The following is a 21,377-nucleotide window of genomic DNA, read 5'->3' on the forward strand; positions in this document are numbered from 1 at the left end:
GATCCACATAAACAATAATTTACTATGGTATCTGATAGGTTTTAAGAGTATTATTAGGGGGTCTTGATATAAACGTTTTTTGATAACTACTTAATTATCATCAACTATTTGAAAGGCTCCTATGTCAGAGATAATGATCACTTTTAGTCTTTATATCCACAGAGGCCATGATTTTAATTTAAGCTGCAGCAGAAAAAGAATTCTCCTCAATGATAATGATTGTAAATCCTGGAATAGATCATCAGCAAAGTTTATTTTACTATATATAAAATTATTCTGATCTTATCTAATATTAAAAGTAAATAATCTCTATTTCATTTCCATCTAAAAATTCTGTAGTTATCTATGGCTTCTGAATAATTTGATGACTAATTTTTCATTAGCAATCAGGAAAGGAGAGACTATCAAAATGTGATCAAACTTGATTAAACTAGTATTTTCCAATTTATTTTTTGTTTCATGAATGCTATTCTTTTTTTGTATTTGTATTTTTTTTATTTTAATAGATTTAGGGGGTACAAGTTGAATTCCATTACATGTATAGTATATATTGTATAATGGTGGAGTCTTGTCTTTTGGTGTACCTATCACACGAGTAGTATTCATTTTTATTTTGGAAAAAAGCTACTAGCAAAAGGTCTTTATTTCATCCTGTTATGTCTTCTGACATATACAGAAGTAATATAAAAAGGAAGTAAATTCCAAAAATCTAAATGGATTTCCATTTAGTCCAAACATTTTAATACTTGACGAACAGCAAGGTCACGTTGCATCCTCCCTTGGTGGGAGGAAAGTTTATGTCAACATCATCTGCTTTCATTTACGGACATTTCTCAGAGGCACAGAGATACAGCTTTAGCTGCTGCTCTCATTCTCACGTGGCATGTAGTAGCAAGCTTAAAAGGATGATTGGGGTTTTAAATATTGGAATGCTGCAGAATACTTTGTTTTGGCTCTGACAGTTGGTTGCTAATGTAATTTTTTTTTTTTTTTTTACATTTAGAGCTCCTTTGACCTCCTCCTCTCTTGTGAAAATTATATAAACACAAAGAGAATTGTCTCTCTGTTGCCTGGAATCTGTGGCTTGGTTCTGTTTTCAGTGTCCTAGACAATTACTGTACTGGCTCCTGGGTTCTCTTTGTCTGTTAGAGACTAAGAGAGTTACTTTTATTGTCCTCAGGCCCAGGGCACATGGCTGCTGTGTGACATTTTGGAGAGTACCTCTTCAGATTTGACATCTGGGAATGCTATGAAACTCTAAGAGCGATGGCCCTCAAAACTCCTGGAAGTTTCTAAGATCCTAACATGTTTGATGTCACCCATTACAAAAACAAACAAAAGTGATGTGTACACTGAGCTGGCATTAAACATCCAGTACTATGTACTTTTTAATGATACTGGTCATCCTGGTTAATTTCATTCTTTGGAGAGGAGACACCTTGGAGGAGGTGAAGCATCAGGAAAAGCCAAACCTAAATTACACCTTTGTGGAGGCATTGTCTGCCTTCAAATAAAAGTGGTCCTTGGTAGATTTGAGGTGCTGGTATTTTGACAAACTAAGAAAACCTCTAGTTTCTCAAGCATTTCCTGAGAAACCGAAATGCATCCTGCTAGAAAAATGGTAGAAACCTGTTTTCAACCCTCATCTTCCTATTCCCTTCTTACCTAACATAGCCACAGTTACAGCTACCAGCCTTTCCTAGTTCCCCAATGTAGCTTCAAAGAGCTCATTCTTCTTTTTATATCTGTACATATGCATATGTATATATATACATGAAATATTTGTACATAATTCATTACAGGTCAAGATTTTAGGTTATAGAAAGTGTTATGTTATGCCAGACTCTTGTATTAAAAAACTTTGCAATCAACATTATGCAGAAGTTTTGAAATCAAACCAATAGGTGATGTAAATACTTTAGCATTCAGTGTTCTCCCCTCTGCTTTGACTTAGGAGATCTTGAGTTGAGGTCCTCGGCATTCCTCACTATTGACCCTCTCTTGGGACTTTTGAAGATTCAAGAAACGCAAGACCTGGATGCTGGTGATTATACTTGTGTAGCCATCAATGATGCTGGAAGAGCAACTGGCAAGATAACCCTGGATGTTGGCTGTAAGCACCCAAATCCAACAGATCAATTCATTTTAAAATTGATCTGCTATTTTTCCATAGCAGATCCATTCCAAAGTTTAATATAACTTTGACATAATTTGGTAGAAATATTTGTCAGAATGGCAAAATTAGAAGGAACATTTCATATTATTGATATGATAATGGCAGTTAGTATTTGCTAGTGCTCTCTTTGTACCATTCACTGTGTCAAGGACTTTTATATGCATATTCATGACAACCCTAAGAGGAAGATCCTATAATTATCTCCATTACATAGATAAGGAAACTGAGGTTGATAAAGGTTAAGCAACTTGATCCTGGTCACAGAGCTAGGGAAGTGCAGAGCCTGGATATTTGAACTCAAGTTATCTTACTTCAGAGACTAAGGGCTTCACCAGTACATCATATATTGCCATTTTCCTATCAGGAGTCATTCATTCTGCCACCAGATTTCTAAGTATTAACATCTGGAGGCCAGAAATTAGACTTTGGCCCCAGACCATAATTTGGAGATGTTGATGACAGCAAAGGTAGATGCCATTGTGCTTTGACTTTCTAAAAAAATTCACTAGCAATTACTCCCCAGTATGTAAAATAAAGTACTAACTACAAAGAAATATCAATCATAATATGAAGGATACAATGTGTGCATGACAACTGTATTTAGGTTACTCAAGAAGTTTGGTCCTCCCTCCTTTGTCTCTCTATCTCAAGTCTCTTTAAAAAAAAATCTCCATACAATGTGGTAAAACATGAAATAAAACAGAGCTCAGTGTGTATGAAAAAGAACCTGGCAGTTTAATTTTAACAGATAAACAGTTGTATCACTTAAAATTTATAAAACATGACATTTCATTAAATTGTATTGTTTTTTTCATTTATGTATGATGATTTTCATGCCAAAATTATTTTTTATTAATAAAAGTTAGGAATTGTAAAGAAAACCCATCTTTTTTTTAGAATATAGTAACACAAAACATTTTAGTTCTAATATCTTAAGTCTTTACATGACAATTACGGCCTTCTAAGCTTGATATTTTGTCTCATGTAAACTAAATTTTTTCCTCCTAGGATCTTGTAGGATCCCTTTGCCCCTGGGCTGTCTGTGAACACTCTGCATTCTTGGTGATTATGCCCTTGGGGTAGAATCAACAAAGCTGGAAATGACCACAAAGACCACTACAGAGTCTGTCTTGGGCACTGCAAGAAGTGTTTGAACCATGACTAAACTCTGTGGTTATTAAGGGAAATGTCTTGAAAATAAGATTGGAATCCCTGAGTGGAGGGTAGCTCTGAACTTACCAGCAGGATGTGAAAGACAGTAATGCTTCTAGAAATGCAAGGCCCAAATGAAGAGGGTCACTAGGTACAGAATTCTTGTTTCCAAGAAATGTACTGAGTGTAACATTTGAATTCTCAACATTTTTTAGTTCTGCTTCTCTCTCTTTCCTGCACAGATATTTCATTTTTAGTTGTCTAGCTCTAGAGGAAGAGAGAAACAGCCTCAGTAATTATTCCCAGCAAAAAGGTAATGACATCCTCAGCCTCCTCAAAGTTTGTAGAAAACCTAGGAATCTTACACATGCTTCTTCACTTACTACTTCTTGATAATCTTTTTTAGCTTCTGAGTTTTCCAAGTTCTCCTTTCTCTACAATGGTACATCATAAGTGGTAGGGCTGTCTGTGTTGGGGTGACTTGTATCAGATTAGAAAACATCCCAACTAATGTTTCATATTTATGATCCATTCCTTGAACTGAACTGAACTTTGTCTTATCTTCATTCATATTCAAGATCTTCACCTTCCATGACCCTTTCTAAGACAAGGTCTTTCTCAGCTTTTATTCTAGTGATTGTCCTGACAAAACCATTAACTGAATTATTTGAATTATTTGCTTACTGTAACCTTGACCATTGTTAACAATTGCAAAATATAACTTAGTGTTAAACTCAGCACCATTCATGTTTCTGTTATGCCTTCACTATTTCCTTATTCACCTTAAATCCCTCTTGTTGTAGCTTGCAAAGGTTGATTAGAGCTTGTCTGTTCATGTAAAGCTATTGCTACTTATTCTAGCAGATAGAAGATGTAAATGCCAATAACTGTGCAAATCACTTAAGTTTAAAGGAAAACACACTACAAATCAAAACTTTCCCCAGAATTTAGATAGTGATTAAGAGAATGTACTCTGGAGAGAGTATAAAATAAGGATACAAATGGTACATACTTACCTCGTAGATTGGTTGTGAAGATGATTGAGACATCGTCATCACCCGTGTACACTCAACATGTCACCTATAACCGCTGTTGCCCTAAAGCCGTTTAATGCAACATATGTCAAGTAGATGGATATTAATTTCACAAATTAAGTGGTCATTTTGAGTCTTTGGGTCTTGAAAAATAGCAAGGAAATGCCTATACCATAGCAACATAGTATTTAAGATGATGTATTGGGTTTTTAATATAAAAGTCACCATCTCAACTTGACTTTTTTTTAGAAAGGGCTTGAGACAAATTAAGTACTAAGCTTAGTAATGCATAAAATTATTCATCTGAGTTGCAAAGCTATTGGGCATAAATATAAGTAGCTTATGACTTAGGAAAAACACTCTTTTATACATATCATGTAGCTATTTGGGCTTTCAGATTGTTTTTGTGGGCCTATTACTTCACACTAACAATACTAGATCAAAAAATAATGAAAAGACTAATATCATTTCTGATTTCTACCTTCTTATAATGAGCTTTTTCCTATTGCTCATTATCATGGCTTTAAATTATGGACATTTCAGGTCAACAGAGAAAGTTACCAATGGTTTTTATCCTTTGTAAAAAGGGATAGTGAATTGTGAAGTCATTTAGAAGAAAAGAAGATTGATTACATCAAACAAAAAGTTGACATGGCAACAATTTTATTTGTAGCATTCCACACCACACAAGGTTTGAGTCTTAGACTGTGGTTTCATGCTTTGTGGTTTGGTAGAACCAAAACAATGTGTCCAATCATTTTGGGAAGGAAAATTTCTGACTAAAATAATACAAGAGTTGCCATATTGGATATATATATTTAATTGTCCCTCAGGGTCCTAGAATAATTTTATGGAATAACTTTCAGTGCAAGATGATCAATCTGTTTGTGATTTTTATATTTGCAAAATAATGTATGCATACGGCCTTGTATATATATGTAAGTGATGTCAAAGCTGTACTGTGGCATTAACCCTGCCCAGATCTCAAGGCGCTTGCCCACAAATACTTAGGGGATCACAGGGGACCAAACATTATCCTAGCAGGCTACACGAGGGAGCCAAAATTGAAATTAACAATAGACATATTAAACTCCTGAAATGAGATTTAATCACTTCATGCTACAGTATTTTACTAATTTTAATGATAGCTAATATTTGGGTGATTACTATATGCTAAATGATTAATAAAGATTATCTCTTTTAACAAAATGAGATAGGAAATGTTATTATCTCCTTTTTGTTCATAGGGAAATTTAAACTGGGGGAGCTAAAATAATTTTCCCCCCAAAATAATAATAACTTCCCAAGCCTACAGACAGAGCAATAGTAGAACTGCCATTTGAAAGCACTTAGTGGGCATGTTCACCTTTCTAATGAAGCAGCCTCTTCTGTACAAGCATCATGCGCTGTACTGCACTGGTCTTCTTTCCCCAGTCTCATTAATCTGTTTACCATCCACCCAGTGTAATTCACTTGGAGTTTGTGTTGGCCTCACTCAGGAGTAGGAAGTGTTTAAAAAGCTTCTTGGCTGAGCTAAGAGTTGCTTCATTTTTGAGGTTTGCTTGTCATTGATGCTGTCTTGGCTGCTTACCTAGTGCCTGGTGTTCTCATTTGCCTTGTTTTCTGATACAAGTACATATATTCCTTGACCTTGTGCTTGTCTTGTGCCTGGATGTGGTTCCCAAAGCTGCTTCACAACGGATGATTTCTCCTGCTTTAATTGAGTTTTATTGGCACAACTTGAGATTTGCTTATCCTTTTTTGTTCTTGGCTTTCTTAGTTCTGAAAATTCAAATTTGTCTTCATTTTCACTAATGCCAATATTCTGATGTGTCAGTAAACTGGGTTTTCTTCCAAGTACTTGGTAGATCCCAGCCTTCTGCATATCTTTTTGCTGTTCTGGAATTTATTTTCTGTCCATCACCACATTCACCTGCTCGTACTCTGAGCCTAACACATTCTTTAAACTTAAGCTCCATTTTTCAGAAAAGCTACCTGCTCTAGAATAAATGACTTTCATTTATCCAGAGAAAAGTAACTAGGTCTTAGAGACTTCAGGTAAGCAAACTATAAGCTACTTTACAAACTATTGTTAAAATATGTTCACTTTGCCTATTATTTTTACAAGTCAAATTCCCATATAGATGAATTAAGACTCTAAACCCAGAGACACTACTTTTTAAAAACATACCGTTCAATTGTGATATTTAATTTAATTTTGTTTAGGCTCCATAAAGAAATGAAGGCTTCTGAAATTGCCATGTTTCTTTCAAAAGTGAAAGTTCAAATGTACTGGGTCAACGTTCTCACCATCATATGCATGTATGCATATACACACACAAACACACACACAGACTGGGTTATTACTGAAATGTTTTCATACTGATTCAATAATTCATAATAATTCATTCACAAAAATGTAGTAGCCATGAATAATACACAAGGTACTCTGTTAGCTGCTGTAAAAGATGAAAATACAGTTGCAAATATAAAGTCTCTAGGAAACAAAACAAATTTATAGTCTAATAATGTGGCTGAATGTGGCAATTGCCATGAGAATGGTAGAGAGCAAGTTCTCTGAAACTTCAGAGAGGAAAAAAATGATGTCCATCTCCGATGGTAAAAGATGGCATCATGGAGGAAGGCCCTTTTGAACCAGATTAAAGGACTGTCAGTATTTTAACAGCCAGAGATCAACAGCAGACATTGCATTTGAAGGGGATGGTAAGAATACAGGTACTGATATGAGAAAAGCCAGTCCCTGTTTGGAGAAGAACAAGGGGTGCTGCTTACTCAGAGAGAAGAATTTGCATAGAGAAATAATAGGAGATGAGGCTGCAAAACTAGAGGGAGTTCTTTGACCTCAGCTAAAAAAGCACTAATGCTGCTTAGGAGACAACTGTCTATCCAAGCTCCAGAATTCCCATGAGAAGGAAAGAAGTGATCTCTGCAGTCTGCTAAATAGTATAACTATGAGTAGTTATTAGAAGCCATAGAGAAGGGGAGGTTAATAAGATGACAGAGAATTGTGGCTTTGAAGTTGGATTGACCTAGTGTTTAATCCTAGCTCCACCACTCAACTCTATGTGACACTTAGCAAATCAACTATCTGTGCTTCAGTTTCTTCATCTGCAACATCAGAGTAATAATCGTACATATCTCATAGGGATATTGTGAAGATTAAATGAGATAACTAATCGAAAGCACTTAACATAATTTCTCACTCTGTAAGTGGCAGTTGTCGTCATTTCTAACCAAGATTTAACCTTGACTTTATCAAGCAGCCCAACTTAGGGTACCTTCTCTTAGAGTTTTATATGGGCAGGTTTCATCCATTGCCTCCAGTGGTACCCTATGTATTTCTCTTTGGCTGATGCCTCAAACATCATTACTCACAAGTTCCTGGGACACATTGAGAGCCTCATCTATTTGGGCTTGCTGACAGCTTCCTCCCTGTATTGCATTCCTGGTTTTCCAAGCTGTGCTTGTGATGTATTTCTACCTCTTCCTCCTTAAGGAAGGAACTCTGTCTGGTTACTTAAATTATGTGGCTATCCATATCTTTCTTCTCTAAAACTTTTATGGTTTCTGAATCATTTCTTAACTCTGTCTGAGATGTTAAGCACTCACTATTCTCCCTTCATCAAGTACTATATTCTGTTCCTTTTTTGTATTACTGATTCACAAACTTAAATTTCTCTAATTCAAAAAATGTGGAAGATATGAGAAGCAAGAATGTGATATTGAGCGAGGACACAATTTCAGAGTAAATACTATTAGCTTGTTATATAATGATTATTGAAGAATGAACTCCGTTATCAATTAAGTTCATTTAAAAATCCAGCCAAGGTGAGTAAGTTGTGGAAAATGTCAAAATTATTTCATTTCAAGGCCAACTTATTTATAAAGTAGTCTTAAGGTTTGAGTAGTATGACACAAACTAAAATTGAAAACAAATTTCTAGAATGAAAGATTTTCTTTATTTAAGATACTCTTGATTTAAATTCCTGCTCCTTTAAAAAATCATCTATATTAAAGAAATGGTTGAACTTCTAAGGTGTCTATTCATTTGTAAAGCAGAAAAAAAGCAACTTCTATTTCTACATAGTACAGTAATACCTACAGGGTAAATTTACAATATTATATGAACAATGATTTGATTCAAATTCAATCTGTTGAATGTTTAACAATTCAGTTTATATTGAATATGCCTGCATACTATACCAACGACATTTTGTGGTTTTTAATGTCTTCCAGCACCTCCAGTTTTCATACAGGAACCTGCTGATATTTCTATGGAAATTGGCTCAAATGTGACATTACCTTGTTATGTTCAGGGATATCCAGAACCAAAGATCAGATGGCGACGATTGGACAACATGCCGATTTTCTCAAGACCTTTCTCAGTTAGTTCCATCAGCCAACTAAGAACAGGAGCTCTCTTTATTTTAAGTAGGTTGAAGGAAATATATTTTATACAAATGTGTACATTTATATTATACTTTCATGTTTTATACGTAGGTATTGCTATTTAAAATCATGGATTAATCTTGCCAACACGTTTTGTGTTTGTTGCATTTCACTTTGAGATAGTACTAACTTTTTATTCTTAGGAATTGGCATAAATGAGTTATATTTTATTCATATGTATCTCATTAATTTGTCATAAGGGCTTGTGAAGCAATGTGACTTCTTCACACCTTACTGCTTCTTATTGCAAATAATGTGACCTGTGTTCACATTTCACTGATTCTTGTAATAGTTGTTGTATAGAAAGGTAAACTTCAGATATTTCTTTTTGCCTAGCAGTACATAATGACATGCATAAGGGTGCTGTGGTAACTCCTTGATTAAAATCTATAACTGCCTGAAGCAAAATATCCCCTTTCCCCCAAAAAAGATCAGACACTCCATCATCCAAAAATTTTAACTATAAGCTATTCAGCATTCCGATACTTGAAAACACTTTGGATTTTTTCAGATAACATTAAGAATATTTACATGGTGGTACCAGAGGAGGAAACACATTCAGATCATTAAGTGGTTTTTTAAAACTAATTGTATCTTTGGAATATTTTGCAGAAAGCCTCCAATTAGTGATTTCCAAGTTTATTTACAATATTAAATGTACATTGGCCACTTAAACTTTCAGATATAAATTAAGCTGTCTAAAAACAAGTTTTTCAGTATTTAGCTCTGTGCTAGGCTCTGGAGTGAAGACAGAGGTCAAATATAGGGTCCGTCCCTCAAGTATTTTGCAATCTATCATCTGAGCAGATGGCCACAAAAGTAGCTACTGGGAAGTACAGCTCAGATTGGGTTAGATTTTGCAGGACCTGAAATGTCCAGGTGAAGAAATGCACTTGACGATGATGTAAAAACTAGAGTCTCCCTCCAAGTTTCATAGGCAGATACATGGAAAGTTCCGTTTCAGAACGATGCCTCTTCAAGGGAGGAGGAGAGATGAAAGAAAGGAAAAATTGGAAGGTTCAAATAGTTACACAGGTAGAGTGATGGTAGGGATGAGAAATAGCCCAGAGCAGGGAAAAAGATACCTGAAAACATATTGATTAGAGGAGCTGAAAGAAAAGAAAGGATAAAAGAGGCCAATATATTGAGGAACAGTTGCCCAATTGTATAAATTAAATTGTCTGGAAGGAAATTGGATTAGAAACTTAGTTCTAGCTCTGACTTGGGTGGGGCAAAGGCAATATATGTAACCAAACATTTGTACAGAAGTAATATTCTGAAATAAAAAACAAGAAACTTAGTTCTTAGTAGATGTTGTATTTCTACACAAATTAGTCTAAGAATTGGTAATATGGAAAATATCTTGGTTAGAACTAATGTATGACTTATAATCTGGGTGATTTCCTGAATTTCCCTTTTTAAATAAATGTTTATTACTATTTAGAGTAGACACCACCTGAATTTGCCAGATGCAGTTAGGCAGTTAGATGCATATGGTTAACAGAGGAGTAGAAACTTTGTCATTGTTCTTTATCTGAGATAGTATGGAGGTATTCATAATTGAAAGCTGCATTTTTCTCTGTTCAAAACTTATGAATAGATTAACTGCTTTTTTTAGTTAAGATATTTATAACATTACAATCATTCCCCTACTTAAAATCTTCTCTTGCCTTCCCTACTGCTCATAAGACAAAACCACACTCTCTAGGAGGCACCAGCTCACCTCTTCAACTTCAGTCTCCTGACTGAAGGAGGTACTGACACGACTTGTAACTCAGTGGTCCCCATCCTGATTGCCCCGGAACATCTTTAATTACAAATGTTTTGTAATACCCTTTTATTATCTTGAAAAAATTCTATATATTTGATCTAAAATAATAAAAAATATTTTAATTCTAAAATGTAGTGCAAAGAAAAATAAGGGAAAGTAATTTAAATTAAAATTATATGTATTTCAATACATAAATGCCCTGGCATTATCTGCTCAATAGGCCTACATGTTTATGTAGCATCACATGAATTCGATAGCTCAGACCAGCAGACTGATACAGGAGCATAGGATCGATGACTCAAAAACTCCAAGCTGGTGAAGCGATTTTCTAAAATGGTGGATAATTATTGTCGAAGTCCTTCTACGTACACAGAATTAGGTTATAGTCTCATGTAATTATAAACAAAGTTATCAAATCCATAAATTTCTAGCTGGAAACTTCAAAAATCCTGCTGGACTTGGGATAATTCCAGTGTTTTCCCACTAAATGCCAGCTAAGAAAATCCCTCCCGCAGACTTCCAGAATGCCTTCAGGGCGGTGGTGCAGTGTCCATTGGTGTCCATCCTTTGAACAGACCATGATTTTTCAAGTCATGCTTTTGCCTTTGTAACTTTTTAGGTTTGAACTATGCTTTCTCTATTCTCCCCAGTCCTCTATTCTGAGGTGTAGCTCAGATACTCCCTCCGGTGTGGCTCCTTCTCTAACTCCGCTGTATGCGATCAATCACTCTTGTCTCTGTGCTTCCACAGCTCATTGTTTGAAATTCCTGTTTTAGCTTCTTCCCACTGTGGTATGATGGCTGGTTTCTGTGTGTGTCTCCTCCCCTAGAATGGGAACTACCAGAAGGCAATGTCATAATTTCCATGCACAGATCTCGGTACTGTTTGGCACATAGTTAATGCTCCGTAGATGGTATTGAATGAATCAATGAGTTCTTCTTTTTAGACTTATGGGCAAGTGATAAAGGAACCTATATTTGTGAAGCAGAAAACCAGTTTGGAAAGATCCAGTCAGAGACGACGATAACAGTGACAGGACTCGGTAAGATCAATTAAGCGTCTACATACCACACTCTTTAAAATCATCAGATTTCTTTTACTACATCCTCTCTCGCCTGTGCCACGTAAGAAAACAAAGATATACCTGATTACTAGACTAGTTTTCCCTCCCCTACATTTCATATTTCTTAGAATGTTAGATCTGAAAATAACCTTAGAGAGATCATCTGCTCTAACCTCTTTGTCTTCCATTTGAAAAAATGAAGATCAATTTAAATGAACTGATTTAACTCTAAATATGAATACCCACACAGACACACACATATTTGAGTGGTGGAGTTCTTTTCTGCTTCCTTTTATACACTTATCATTTTAGTCAAAATGGAATTATTCATATGTATGATATGAAGTAAAAATATAATATTGTTTATTACCAAGTGGTGAGACATTTGATTCAATATCTTTTATTGATTATGCTCCTGCCACTTATCAAAATACCCATTTGATCATGAGCTAAGTTTAGATTCCTGTGTCTAGTCCTTGGAATTCTATTTCTGCAGTAGTACTACATTGTTTAAGTGATTTTATTTTAATTTAATTTAATTTTATTTTATTTTATTTTAGACAGAGTCCCACTCTGTCACCAGGCTAGAGTGCAGTGGCATCATCATAGCTCACTGCAACCTCAAATTTCTAGGCTCAAATGATCCTCCTGCCTCAGTTCTCCAAAGTAGCTGGGAAATACAGACATGCACCGCGGCACCTCACTACCTTTTTCTATCTTTAGTAGATATGTAGATATCTCAGTCTTGCTCAGGCTGATCTTGAACTCCTGACCTCAGGGGATCCTCCCACCTCAGCCTCTCAGAGTGCTAGGATTACAGGCATGAGCTGCCGTACCTGGTCCACTGCTTAAATTATTACAGCATTTAATGTGATTTTTAAATCTGACAGTCTATGTTTCTCATTAATACACTTTTTCAAATTTTTTTATGTGTTTCCCTTCATTCATCTATATATGCTTAAATTTTCTGAGTAAAATCTTCTAGGTATTTTGCTTTCATTTATGTTAAACTTATTCGTTAATTTCTAGAAAAGGGCTTATTTCCAGTGCTTCTTTACCATTCCATCTAAGAGAATCTACCTCGTTTTATTTGCTGGCACTATTCCAACAGCTTCCTTACTGATCCCAGTCCTTCCAGTCTATTTACAGTTTTCAGATTAATATTTCCCCCAAAGTTGGTTCTGATAATTCCACTTTTCCATTTATAAATGCTTTCAGCCACTGTCCATTTGTCTACTGAATACACTGCAAATTCTTGGCTTGACATTTCTGGCCATGCACACCATACACATTCTTTCTTTTACTTTCCTTACTTCTGTGCTACTGTTTTACCTATCCTTTTTGCCATTCCTACTACTTAGAAGGATATTTTATCTTTACATTCAGATTCATACCCATTTTCATTTAAAAATTTTATTTCTGAAAATTCAAATTTTTGTAGCATAAGTAGGAGTCCTTTTGGCCTGTAAAACAGTTTGCCTTCCTTTTGGGTGGAAGAGAGTTGAAAATGCCTGTGCTCTCTCTGATTTAGTTGCTCCACTTATTGGAATCAGCCCTTCAGTGGCCAATGTTATTGAAGGACAGCCACTTACTTTGCCTTGTACTCTATTGGCTGGAAATCCCATTCCAGAACGTCGGTGGATTAAGAATTCAGCTATGGTAAAAACACTTGAATGCATGCATTCACATTCCTAAGTTTTTTGAGTACGAAATAATGTATTCCAACCACTGAAATATCAATTTAATAAACAAACAGGAATATATTTTGTAAGTGTACCAAAGCTTTTCTTGATTATTAACATGTTTATGTCATTTATATTATTTTGGGATTAATAAGATGGAGAAATAATTAGTGTTATAATTTTCATAATTTCACATGAGATTCAGGTCATTAATAAACTCCTTTCAGAATATGTAAAAACTTAAGCGAGTATTAAGCTATTTTCATATCATTTAATATTTTTATACCCTTCTTTGCGGTACTTTATGAAATGCTAATATTCTCATAAAATTCATCCATTTTATATATTAATCTTTATTCTTACTAACTTCAAACATTATATCTTTTATTGTGAAACTATTTTAAAAGTATATCTATGTCATTATCATTGTTTTTCAGTGTATGACTTTTGATTATGAAAGGATGTGAAAAGTTTTTTCAGTTCTATGAAGTGTTTTCTATAAACATGTAATCTACTTTAGAACATTTTTCCATTAATTTTCCAGAGTATTGAGATTCACTCTCTTCTTGATGTGCTGATTAGAAGTGAATTGACTCCATGTAAGAAGTTGTAAAATCATTCATATTTGCATAAAAACCTGAGAAAAATTAGTATACCTCACTTATGAAATAAGTGCCCTTATAGGATGATACTATTTGAGCACTAAAGTATCCTATATGCAATATGCATAAATGATACAGATTTAGAGGTAATCATTCTCAACTGAAAATACTACCAGCTTTCTCTGACACAATTCCTATACCATATATTGTCTGCTAATGTTTGCACCTGTCACCTGGCAAGGGTGGGTATTGAGATTAAGTCATTCTCCCTTGGCTCGAATAAGTGCCTATGTCCAAAAATAAAAATATAAAATGGCTTGCTCATGGTAATACAGTCTTCTTGAAAAAGAACTGTTTCTGCCAAAAGTAAAAATTATGAGTGAAATTTGAGTCCTGAGTGATGACACAATTTACAAAAACATTAAACAAGTGGTGCCTATTTCTTTCCTTTTTGTAGCATGCGTAAAACTGTCTGATAAATATTAGTAGGTATAATTTTTAGAGTTGTATGAGGGTTAAATACAATTGATAGACTCTTGGTAACAGTTAATGCTCATCATTTTCCACTTAAGAGCATTAAAATATTTTGTTATTTTATAAGACATTTAATAACTCAGTTGGAAAAAAAGCAGATCCAGTTTTGGCTCAGACAAATCCTTGCCTCTTTAAATTAAAAATGACCATTTTTTTTTCCTTTAAGTTGGTCCAAAATCCTTACATCACTGTGCGCAGCGATGGGAGCCTCCATATTGAAAGAGTTCAGCTTCAGGATGGCGGCGAATATACTTGTGTGGCCAGTAATGTTGCTGGAACCAATAACAAAACTACCTCTGTTGTCGTGCATGGTAAGAGACACACCCAATGTAATTGTTTCCAAACCGTGTTCAAAGTTGTGTTCATATATTTTAATCAAATAACTCTGTTCCTCTAATTACAAATAAATATCTCCCCTACTTTTTATTTTTTATTTCCTGAACAATATCTACATTGTTAATGTTGTTTCCAGATTTCCCTTTCCTGTGTACACAAAAAGACATTCTTGGGAGTCGCCAGCTGAGTCTGGCCAAGGGCTTTTGTAAGTGGTTTCTTAATTGATAAAAGTGAACTCAGTTCTCAAAGAATTATGTTTAAAAATGCATTTTAATTTCAGGCAAGCTGAACTTATTATACCATCCAAATTGCCTTTTCTTTTTGGATTGTGCAACAGGCATGTCCTTACTAATGACCCCTTTGTGTGTGAGCTAGAAATGACCTAAGCTTTTCTAAAGGTCATCTCATGTGCTCCAAACAATCTTCTTTCATGTTAAATAACTTAAAGGTCACAAGGAAGAAAATCCAGAAACTATCTTTTTCCATTTATGACTAACAGTTACCAACTTTTTACATCTCAATAAATAAGTGACAGCTTCATAGTTTAAGAAATTATCGTAACTTTTGTGTCTATTTCCTTTAAAGACTTTGCAACATTGCTTTCTAAAAAATGTAGTATTAAAAATAGTTTTGTGTACAGGGATGAATATTTTAGAGAAGAAAGTAGCACAAAACACTTATTTTTAGTAGTTGATTCATTCTTTATTTAGAACACAAATTGGAGAACCCAGTAGTTTTCAAATTTTGTTTGGTATGTTGACAATTTCAATGAATGCAGACCACCTTCTTTTTTATGCCTGCTTCTTATTTTAAAAAGCCTCTCTCACCTCTCTCAGTTTTATACTAAGTCTCCACCAACATGACCTTAGGTATTCTTGGAGAAGTATTATTTTGAAGAAATACTGAAACAACACTAAACTTCCAGATTTAAGATATGGTTGTGTAACTATTTTTCAAGAAGACTGGACCATAGATTTCCCAGACAGTGCTTTTGGAATGGTTTGAGAATCTAGTATGGGAATACCCTCATGTCATATCCTTTTGGCTTCCAGTGACTGCTTGGAATATTGTGTTGAGAAGGATTCTGAGGTCAAATTTTCACTTGGGTGAAAGAGTGACAGCACTAGTTATGATATCTGCCAGATCTGAGGGTTGAAAAGACAGACAAAGCAAGGATATGGTTTATCATGATGCAAGAAGTTTTAATAATTAAAAATTAAGAGGTCACTGCATAGCATTTATTGATCCATCATTGTCCAAAATGAGCAGCTAATTAAAAAAAAACTCAACCCAGCCATTTGGCACCAACTAAACCCGGGAGCCACATGGCAGATGGATGTGATGCTGCGTCGTAGCTTCTCCATGCCTCCATATTCGTGTTACTTAGCAGGGCTGCTCGTTCATCATTCTGCCTCTCCACTTCTGAGAATAGTCACCGAAGGCTCTCAACAAATTCTTAAAGAATGAATGAATGAATGCAAGTATAAGTGCCAACTAAAATGACAAAGCAGTTCAATTGTCATATTGGTTTACGCAGATTGACAATCTGGAAAGAAATTTATCTTCCATATCCAAATCTCATCAGATTTCAGAACTGTTGCCTAAATTTGCCACTTTTCTATATTGCTGTCAAACTCAATAGGCATTTAAGGAAATGACTTATTCCATGTGGCCATAAATTGACAGCGTAGTTGAAAGTTGAGTATTCCATGATGATTCTGAAAATTAAATTTCTTGCTTTCGAGAGTAGCCTGGAATTCTTATTTAGGGAGGGGGATTTGCTGCCAATTCTTTAAGAAGAAATTATCTAAAGAATAAGCGCAGCCATAGGAAAATATGAGTATGCAGCATATCTAATCTAAGCCTCTCAGGGAATTTTTTTGCACTGAGGTTTCTGATATCTCTTGTCTAGCAAACTTCTACTCCAGGGTAGTTATGATAATTCTGGAAAAAATTGATTTTAAGCAAAAGACATGATGAGTGATTGAACTCCTGGGAGCAGTTCCAGTCTCATCTTTCCAGAAGATGGATAGGAAATGCCTGGTATATATTGGGCTTTTATTGTCTTCCTTGCACTCTATTAGGAACTTTCATGTATGGAAGATTCTTTAACAAAAATCATTATTTGATTAATTGTGATATACACAGAATTGAGTGATCTAACATTAATCCTTTTCCTCTTATTTCTACTCATATAATGTTAATTCTTTAGTTGCTTTCTGAAGTCAAAAGTATATTATTCCTCTTACTGAAAAATACTGACTTAGAATCTGTATTTTAGTCTTTTAAATGTAAACTCCTAGAGTCTCTCAAGTTTTACTGTTGAATTCTTTTTCAGAAAACAAATCTTTTTATCTAAGTTAAATTTAGCAGCTTGCTAAGTGATTTGTGTATACAGACAAATATTTAATAGGTAGTGATTAAACAGCCCATTTCTGTGAGGTGGGCTTAAGTCAGCTCGCTGTAGCTTAATGGGGAATGGACAATGATCGAAGATATGTGTAAATATGTTATTCTTAGGTCATAATTCTATCTTGGGTTTCCAGGAAAAAATAATTTTCTTCAGTCCTCTCCTATTTTTGTTAGAAAGGTCAGCTTATTAGACATCACTTACTGCTTGATTTTAAGCTTTTATTAAATATTCCAGATCATAACTATCATATTTTCTTTGTTTGGCATATTCCCTTACATACTCCCTACCTTTCTATCAGAAAATGTTAAATGATTTTTAATCTTCACAAACATTAAATATATACTGAAAATGTCCAACTTCAAATATATGATGCTAAATGGAAGAACACGTGCTCAGATTCTGAATCCTGCTTCCCTTTCCAGTTCTGCCAACCATCCAGCACGGGCAGCAGATACTCAGTACGATTGAAGGCATTCCAGTAACTTTACCCTGCAAAGCAAGTGGAATTCCCAAGCCCTCTATTGTCTGGTCCAAGGTAAGCGATATATCTAATCATATTTCTTGAAATGCAGAGTGTGAAGTTCACTTGGAAATTATCCCTGAAGTCTTGAGCAGGAGAGCAGGGGAGTGAGGCACGGAAGGAGGGGAGGTTCATAAAGGGATTCATTGAGCTGGTTTCCTCTGTGGCTGGGCTGATGACCTCTAACATGCTAGGAAGCCTCCAAGAAACCACATAGATGTACCTCAGAAGGATCCCTCTGAAGGACAGGAAATGGGGCATTTATACAGGACACGTGGCCCCCAGAAGAGTTTACACCCCTGCACTTTCTGGCTACCTGTGCACAGGTGAGTGGCCTTCTGGGGCTTTGGATAAGGCCCCGAGGCTGAAAAGAGGAGACTTAAGTGCATGAAGCATGACTCTGAGAGTGCGTGGAGCTGTCCACCAGAGCCGCGCTGAAATTGAGGGCTGAGGGGCCTTGCCTTGTGGCCAGGGGTCAAAAACAATCTGCTAAGACACATGAAGTGCTTAGAAAAGCTCCTGGCACACAGGCTGTGCTGTAGAAGGGTTCATTGTTGTGTTGCTGATGCTATTCAAACATCAGGCAGGTGATCGCACTAAAGTTCTTTTAAGGACCCTTCCAAGTGATATGACTATGTGGATTTTCCTTTTCATAAAGTTCTACGGTACAGTCACAAATTCCATGTATGACTAAAAATTGTAAGACACATATACAAACTCATTTATTCCCCTCTGTAGCCCTGTTATGTAGTTGTCCAGCTTTTACTTGTATTGTTTTGTTTGTTTGTTTTGTTTTTTTACTTCTATTTTTGCAGTGAGGAAAAACCCCTTTCCTGAGGAAGTCCTTTCCATCCGGGAACAGCCACGCAGATGGCATGTTTTCTGTAAATTAATTTGAATCTGGTAGATAAAGTAACATAAAGTGATGACATAATAATTAAGTGTAGCACTTATATAATTAGCACTATTAGTGTTTTGCCATACCGTCTAGTTTTGTTCATTTAAAAATCTCTGAAACATGGAGGAGTTGGTATTGGCATCAGTAAATAAATAAAAAAGTCAACATTTTTTAATTCTGGACACAAAACCTCAAAATGGTGAAGCTGATCTGTCTGGCATTGAGTAGAAGTTCAATGCATTTTAAGGAAAATGCAAAAGTGAAAATTTCCAGACTGGCCTTTGTTCTGCCAAGTGCAGAGGTTAGCAATTTAAGCTCCAGAGCCTGATGGAGGGGTTCTGATCCCAGCTCTACCACTAGCTGGCTGTGTGATTTTGAGCAAGTTCCTCTACCCGCCTCTCCCTGTGCTTTCATCTCTGAGCTGTAAAAAGTGGGCTGCTGTAGTTCCTACTCATAAAATCGTTGTGAGCATTAAAATAGTTTATTTACATGAAGTGCAGTGCCCAGAACAGAGCCTCATGTTGCATAAGCACTCACTGTACCATCCGTTCCTATTCCTGCTATTCTCTACCTTTTTAAACAGCTCTGGGATAAAGGGGACATGGAGAAATACCACTTCTAGTATTTTTAGTTGTCTAATTTTTCTTAAAATACCTTTCTTCAAATTATCATTTTTGAAATTTAGCCTTTTTCCCCCTTGGAGATGTTTTCTTTCTCTTTTCTCTTCCAGACATTAAGTCATTCTTTTACGATCTTAAAAATACTTTTTGCTTTTTTGTTGTGTTTTGCAGAAAGGAGAGCTGATTTCCACGAGCAGTGCTAAATTTTCCGCAGGGGCTGATGGAAGTCTGTATGTGGTGTCACCGGGAGGTGAAGAGAGTGGGGAGTATGTCTGCACTGCCACCAACGCGGCTGGCTACGCCAAAAGGAAAGTGCAGCTGACGGTCTATGGTGAGAGCTGGTGGAGGAATGGTTTTTTCTGATGTTGTTTGTCTGTGCCAAAATTCACAGTTCTTTCCCAAATACTGTTACCAGATGGCTGTACCCCCAAAGTGAATCGCTCCCCCAAGTTTATATTTTTTACAAAAATGCATTTTTTATTGCCAACCAAAATCACCTCTACTCAGATTCTGATTTTAAGGAATGCAATTGTACAATTCTTTGGAAAAATTTTATGGTGTTTTCCCAGGAAGTATGCTTATTACACCCAACCCTCTTCAGTAATACCATTTAGTTAAAATAAAACTCTTAGCAAAGCCAAACCTCAGCTATGTCTTGGGTAGTGCTCTGCCTTGAGGGGTTACTTTTATAGATGGTAGACTCTAAAAGGAAATTTCAACTGAGCTCTTGATTGTGTTCTGACAGGAATTGTTGAGAAAGGAAACTTTTTGTCATTTCACTTTTAGCTCTCACAATAAAAGTATTAATGGATCGTTTTAGATAAGCCCTGAAACTTTGGAATAAACAGCATCTTTTTATAAATTATTCAAGGACATTAGTCGTCCACATTTTAATGTAAATTAAACTCTGTTTTGTATTCAGTGTACTATTTCCCTTCCAAAACATGTGTTTATTTTAGTAAGGCCCAGAGTGTTTGGAGACCAACGAGGACTGTCCCAGGATAAGCCTGTCGAGATCTCTGTCCTGGCCGGGGAAGAGGTGACACTTCCGTGTGAAGTGAAGAGCTTACCCCCACCCATAATTACCTGGGCCAAAGAAACCCAGCTCATCTCTCCGTTCTCTCCAAGGTAGGAGATCTGGGAGGAATCACAACGCACAAAAACAGACCCAACTTCTTAAGACAGATGGCTGTGCCTGTTCAGGTTCTCAAATGTCTCAAAAAATAACGTTTCAATTTGAGGTAATTCACATGTGCATCTGAGCCTACAGAAACTGTATATAACTTCTAAATCATGCTTCTGACATCTTTAATGTCAGAAATGCTAACATTCAGCTTTGCCATAATTTCCCACTGGTACATTTTATAAGGTAGTGATTAAAATGGTACAGACTTGTATGTAGCTTCTCGTTTGCTCAATGTGTATAGCACACACAGAATTCATTAATCCCATAGGGGCAATAAAACACAATAGACACTCTAATGTCTAGGATTTGACTTACATTGGATGGTTTTGTAAGTCTTCTTAATTAAACCTTTATACAAATAAAGGCCCATTAAGACATTATATTGTACTGAATGGGCTAAGCGACATGGCAAGAAGAATGTCAGAGCTTTAAGAATATATCCTTTGTTGACATCCAGTAGTGAGTTTAAATTTATCTCTGCCACTTAAGCTTGCCTCAAACTTTTGGCAATTTTCCAAGGGATCTCTCCGAACCTCATAGTTCCTATTTGTAAAATGGGGATGATACTTGAGAGGATTATATAAGATAATGTACATTTAACATCCCCTATTCTCAGTTACTATTTTATGTCAATACCATGCCAAAAGTTATAGGTAGAATAAGAATCACAATCCCTAGACTGTAATTAACTGTCTGTTAGACTTTTTGATATATAATTATGAAGGTATAAATTTTTGCTAGTGTTTCCCTACTGCTGGTGGGGAAAATAATGAACAATTAAATTATTTTAAATTACATAATCAAAAATTATATAGTTATATAATTTAAAATTATGTAAACAGTTACATAATTTTATTATTTTTTAAAAATTGTTTGGAATATTTTGAGTAAAAATACTACCAATATTACAGATAAAATTA

At 35.5% G+C, this 21,377-nt stretch overlaps 1 protein-coding gene across 1 annotated transcript in view; it reads left to right on the forward strand.

The window, feature by feature from the left end:
- The window catches only part of HMCN1 (hemicentin 1), a 404,331-nt gene that overhangs the window by 202,029 nt on the left and 180,925 nt on the right, over positions 1–21,377 (forward strand). The window contains exons 15-22 of the mRNA XM_045536051.1: positions 1,955–2,113; positions 8,620–8,814; positions 11,550–11,645; positions 13,198–13,325; positions 14,651–14,795; positions 17,656–17,768; positions 19,443–19,602; positions 20,231–20,399. Coding sequence (XP_045392007.1) covers positions 1,955–2,113; positions 8,620–8,814; positions 11,550–11,645; positions 13,198–13,325; positions 14,651–14,795; positions 17,656–17,768; positions 19,443–19,602; positions 20,231–20,399 — 1,165 coding nt within the window. The remainder of the gene's footprint in view (positions 1–1,954; positions 2,114–8,619; positions 8,815–11,549; positions 11,646–13,197; positions 13,326–14,650; positions 14,796–17,655; positions 17,769–19,442; positions 19,603–20,230; positions 20,400–21,377) is intronic.

The sequence above is a fragment of the Lemur catta genome, chromosome 23, assembly GCF_020740605.2.
Source record: "Lemur catta isolate mLemCat1 chromosome 23, mLemCat1.pri, whole genome shotgun sequence".
Classification (NCBI taxonomy): domain Eukaryota; kingdom Metazoa; phylum Chordata; class Mammalia; order Primates; family Lemuridae; genus Lemur; species Lemur catta.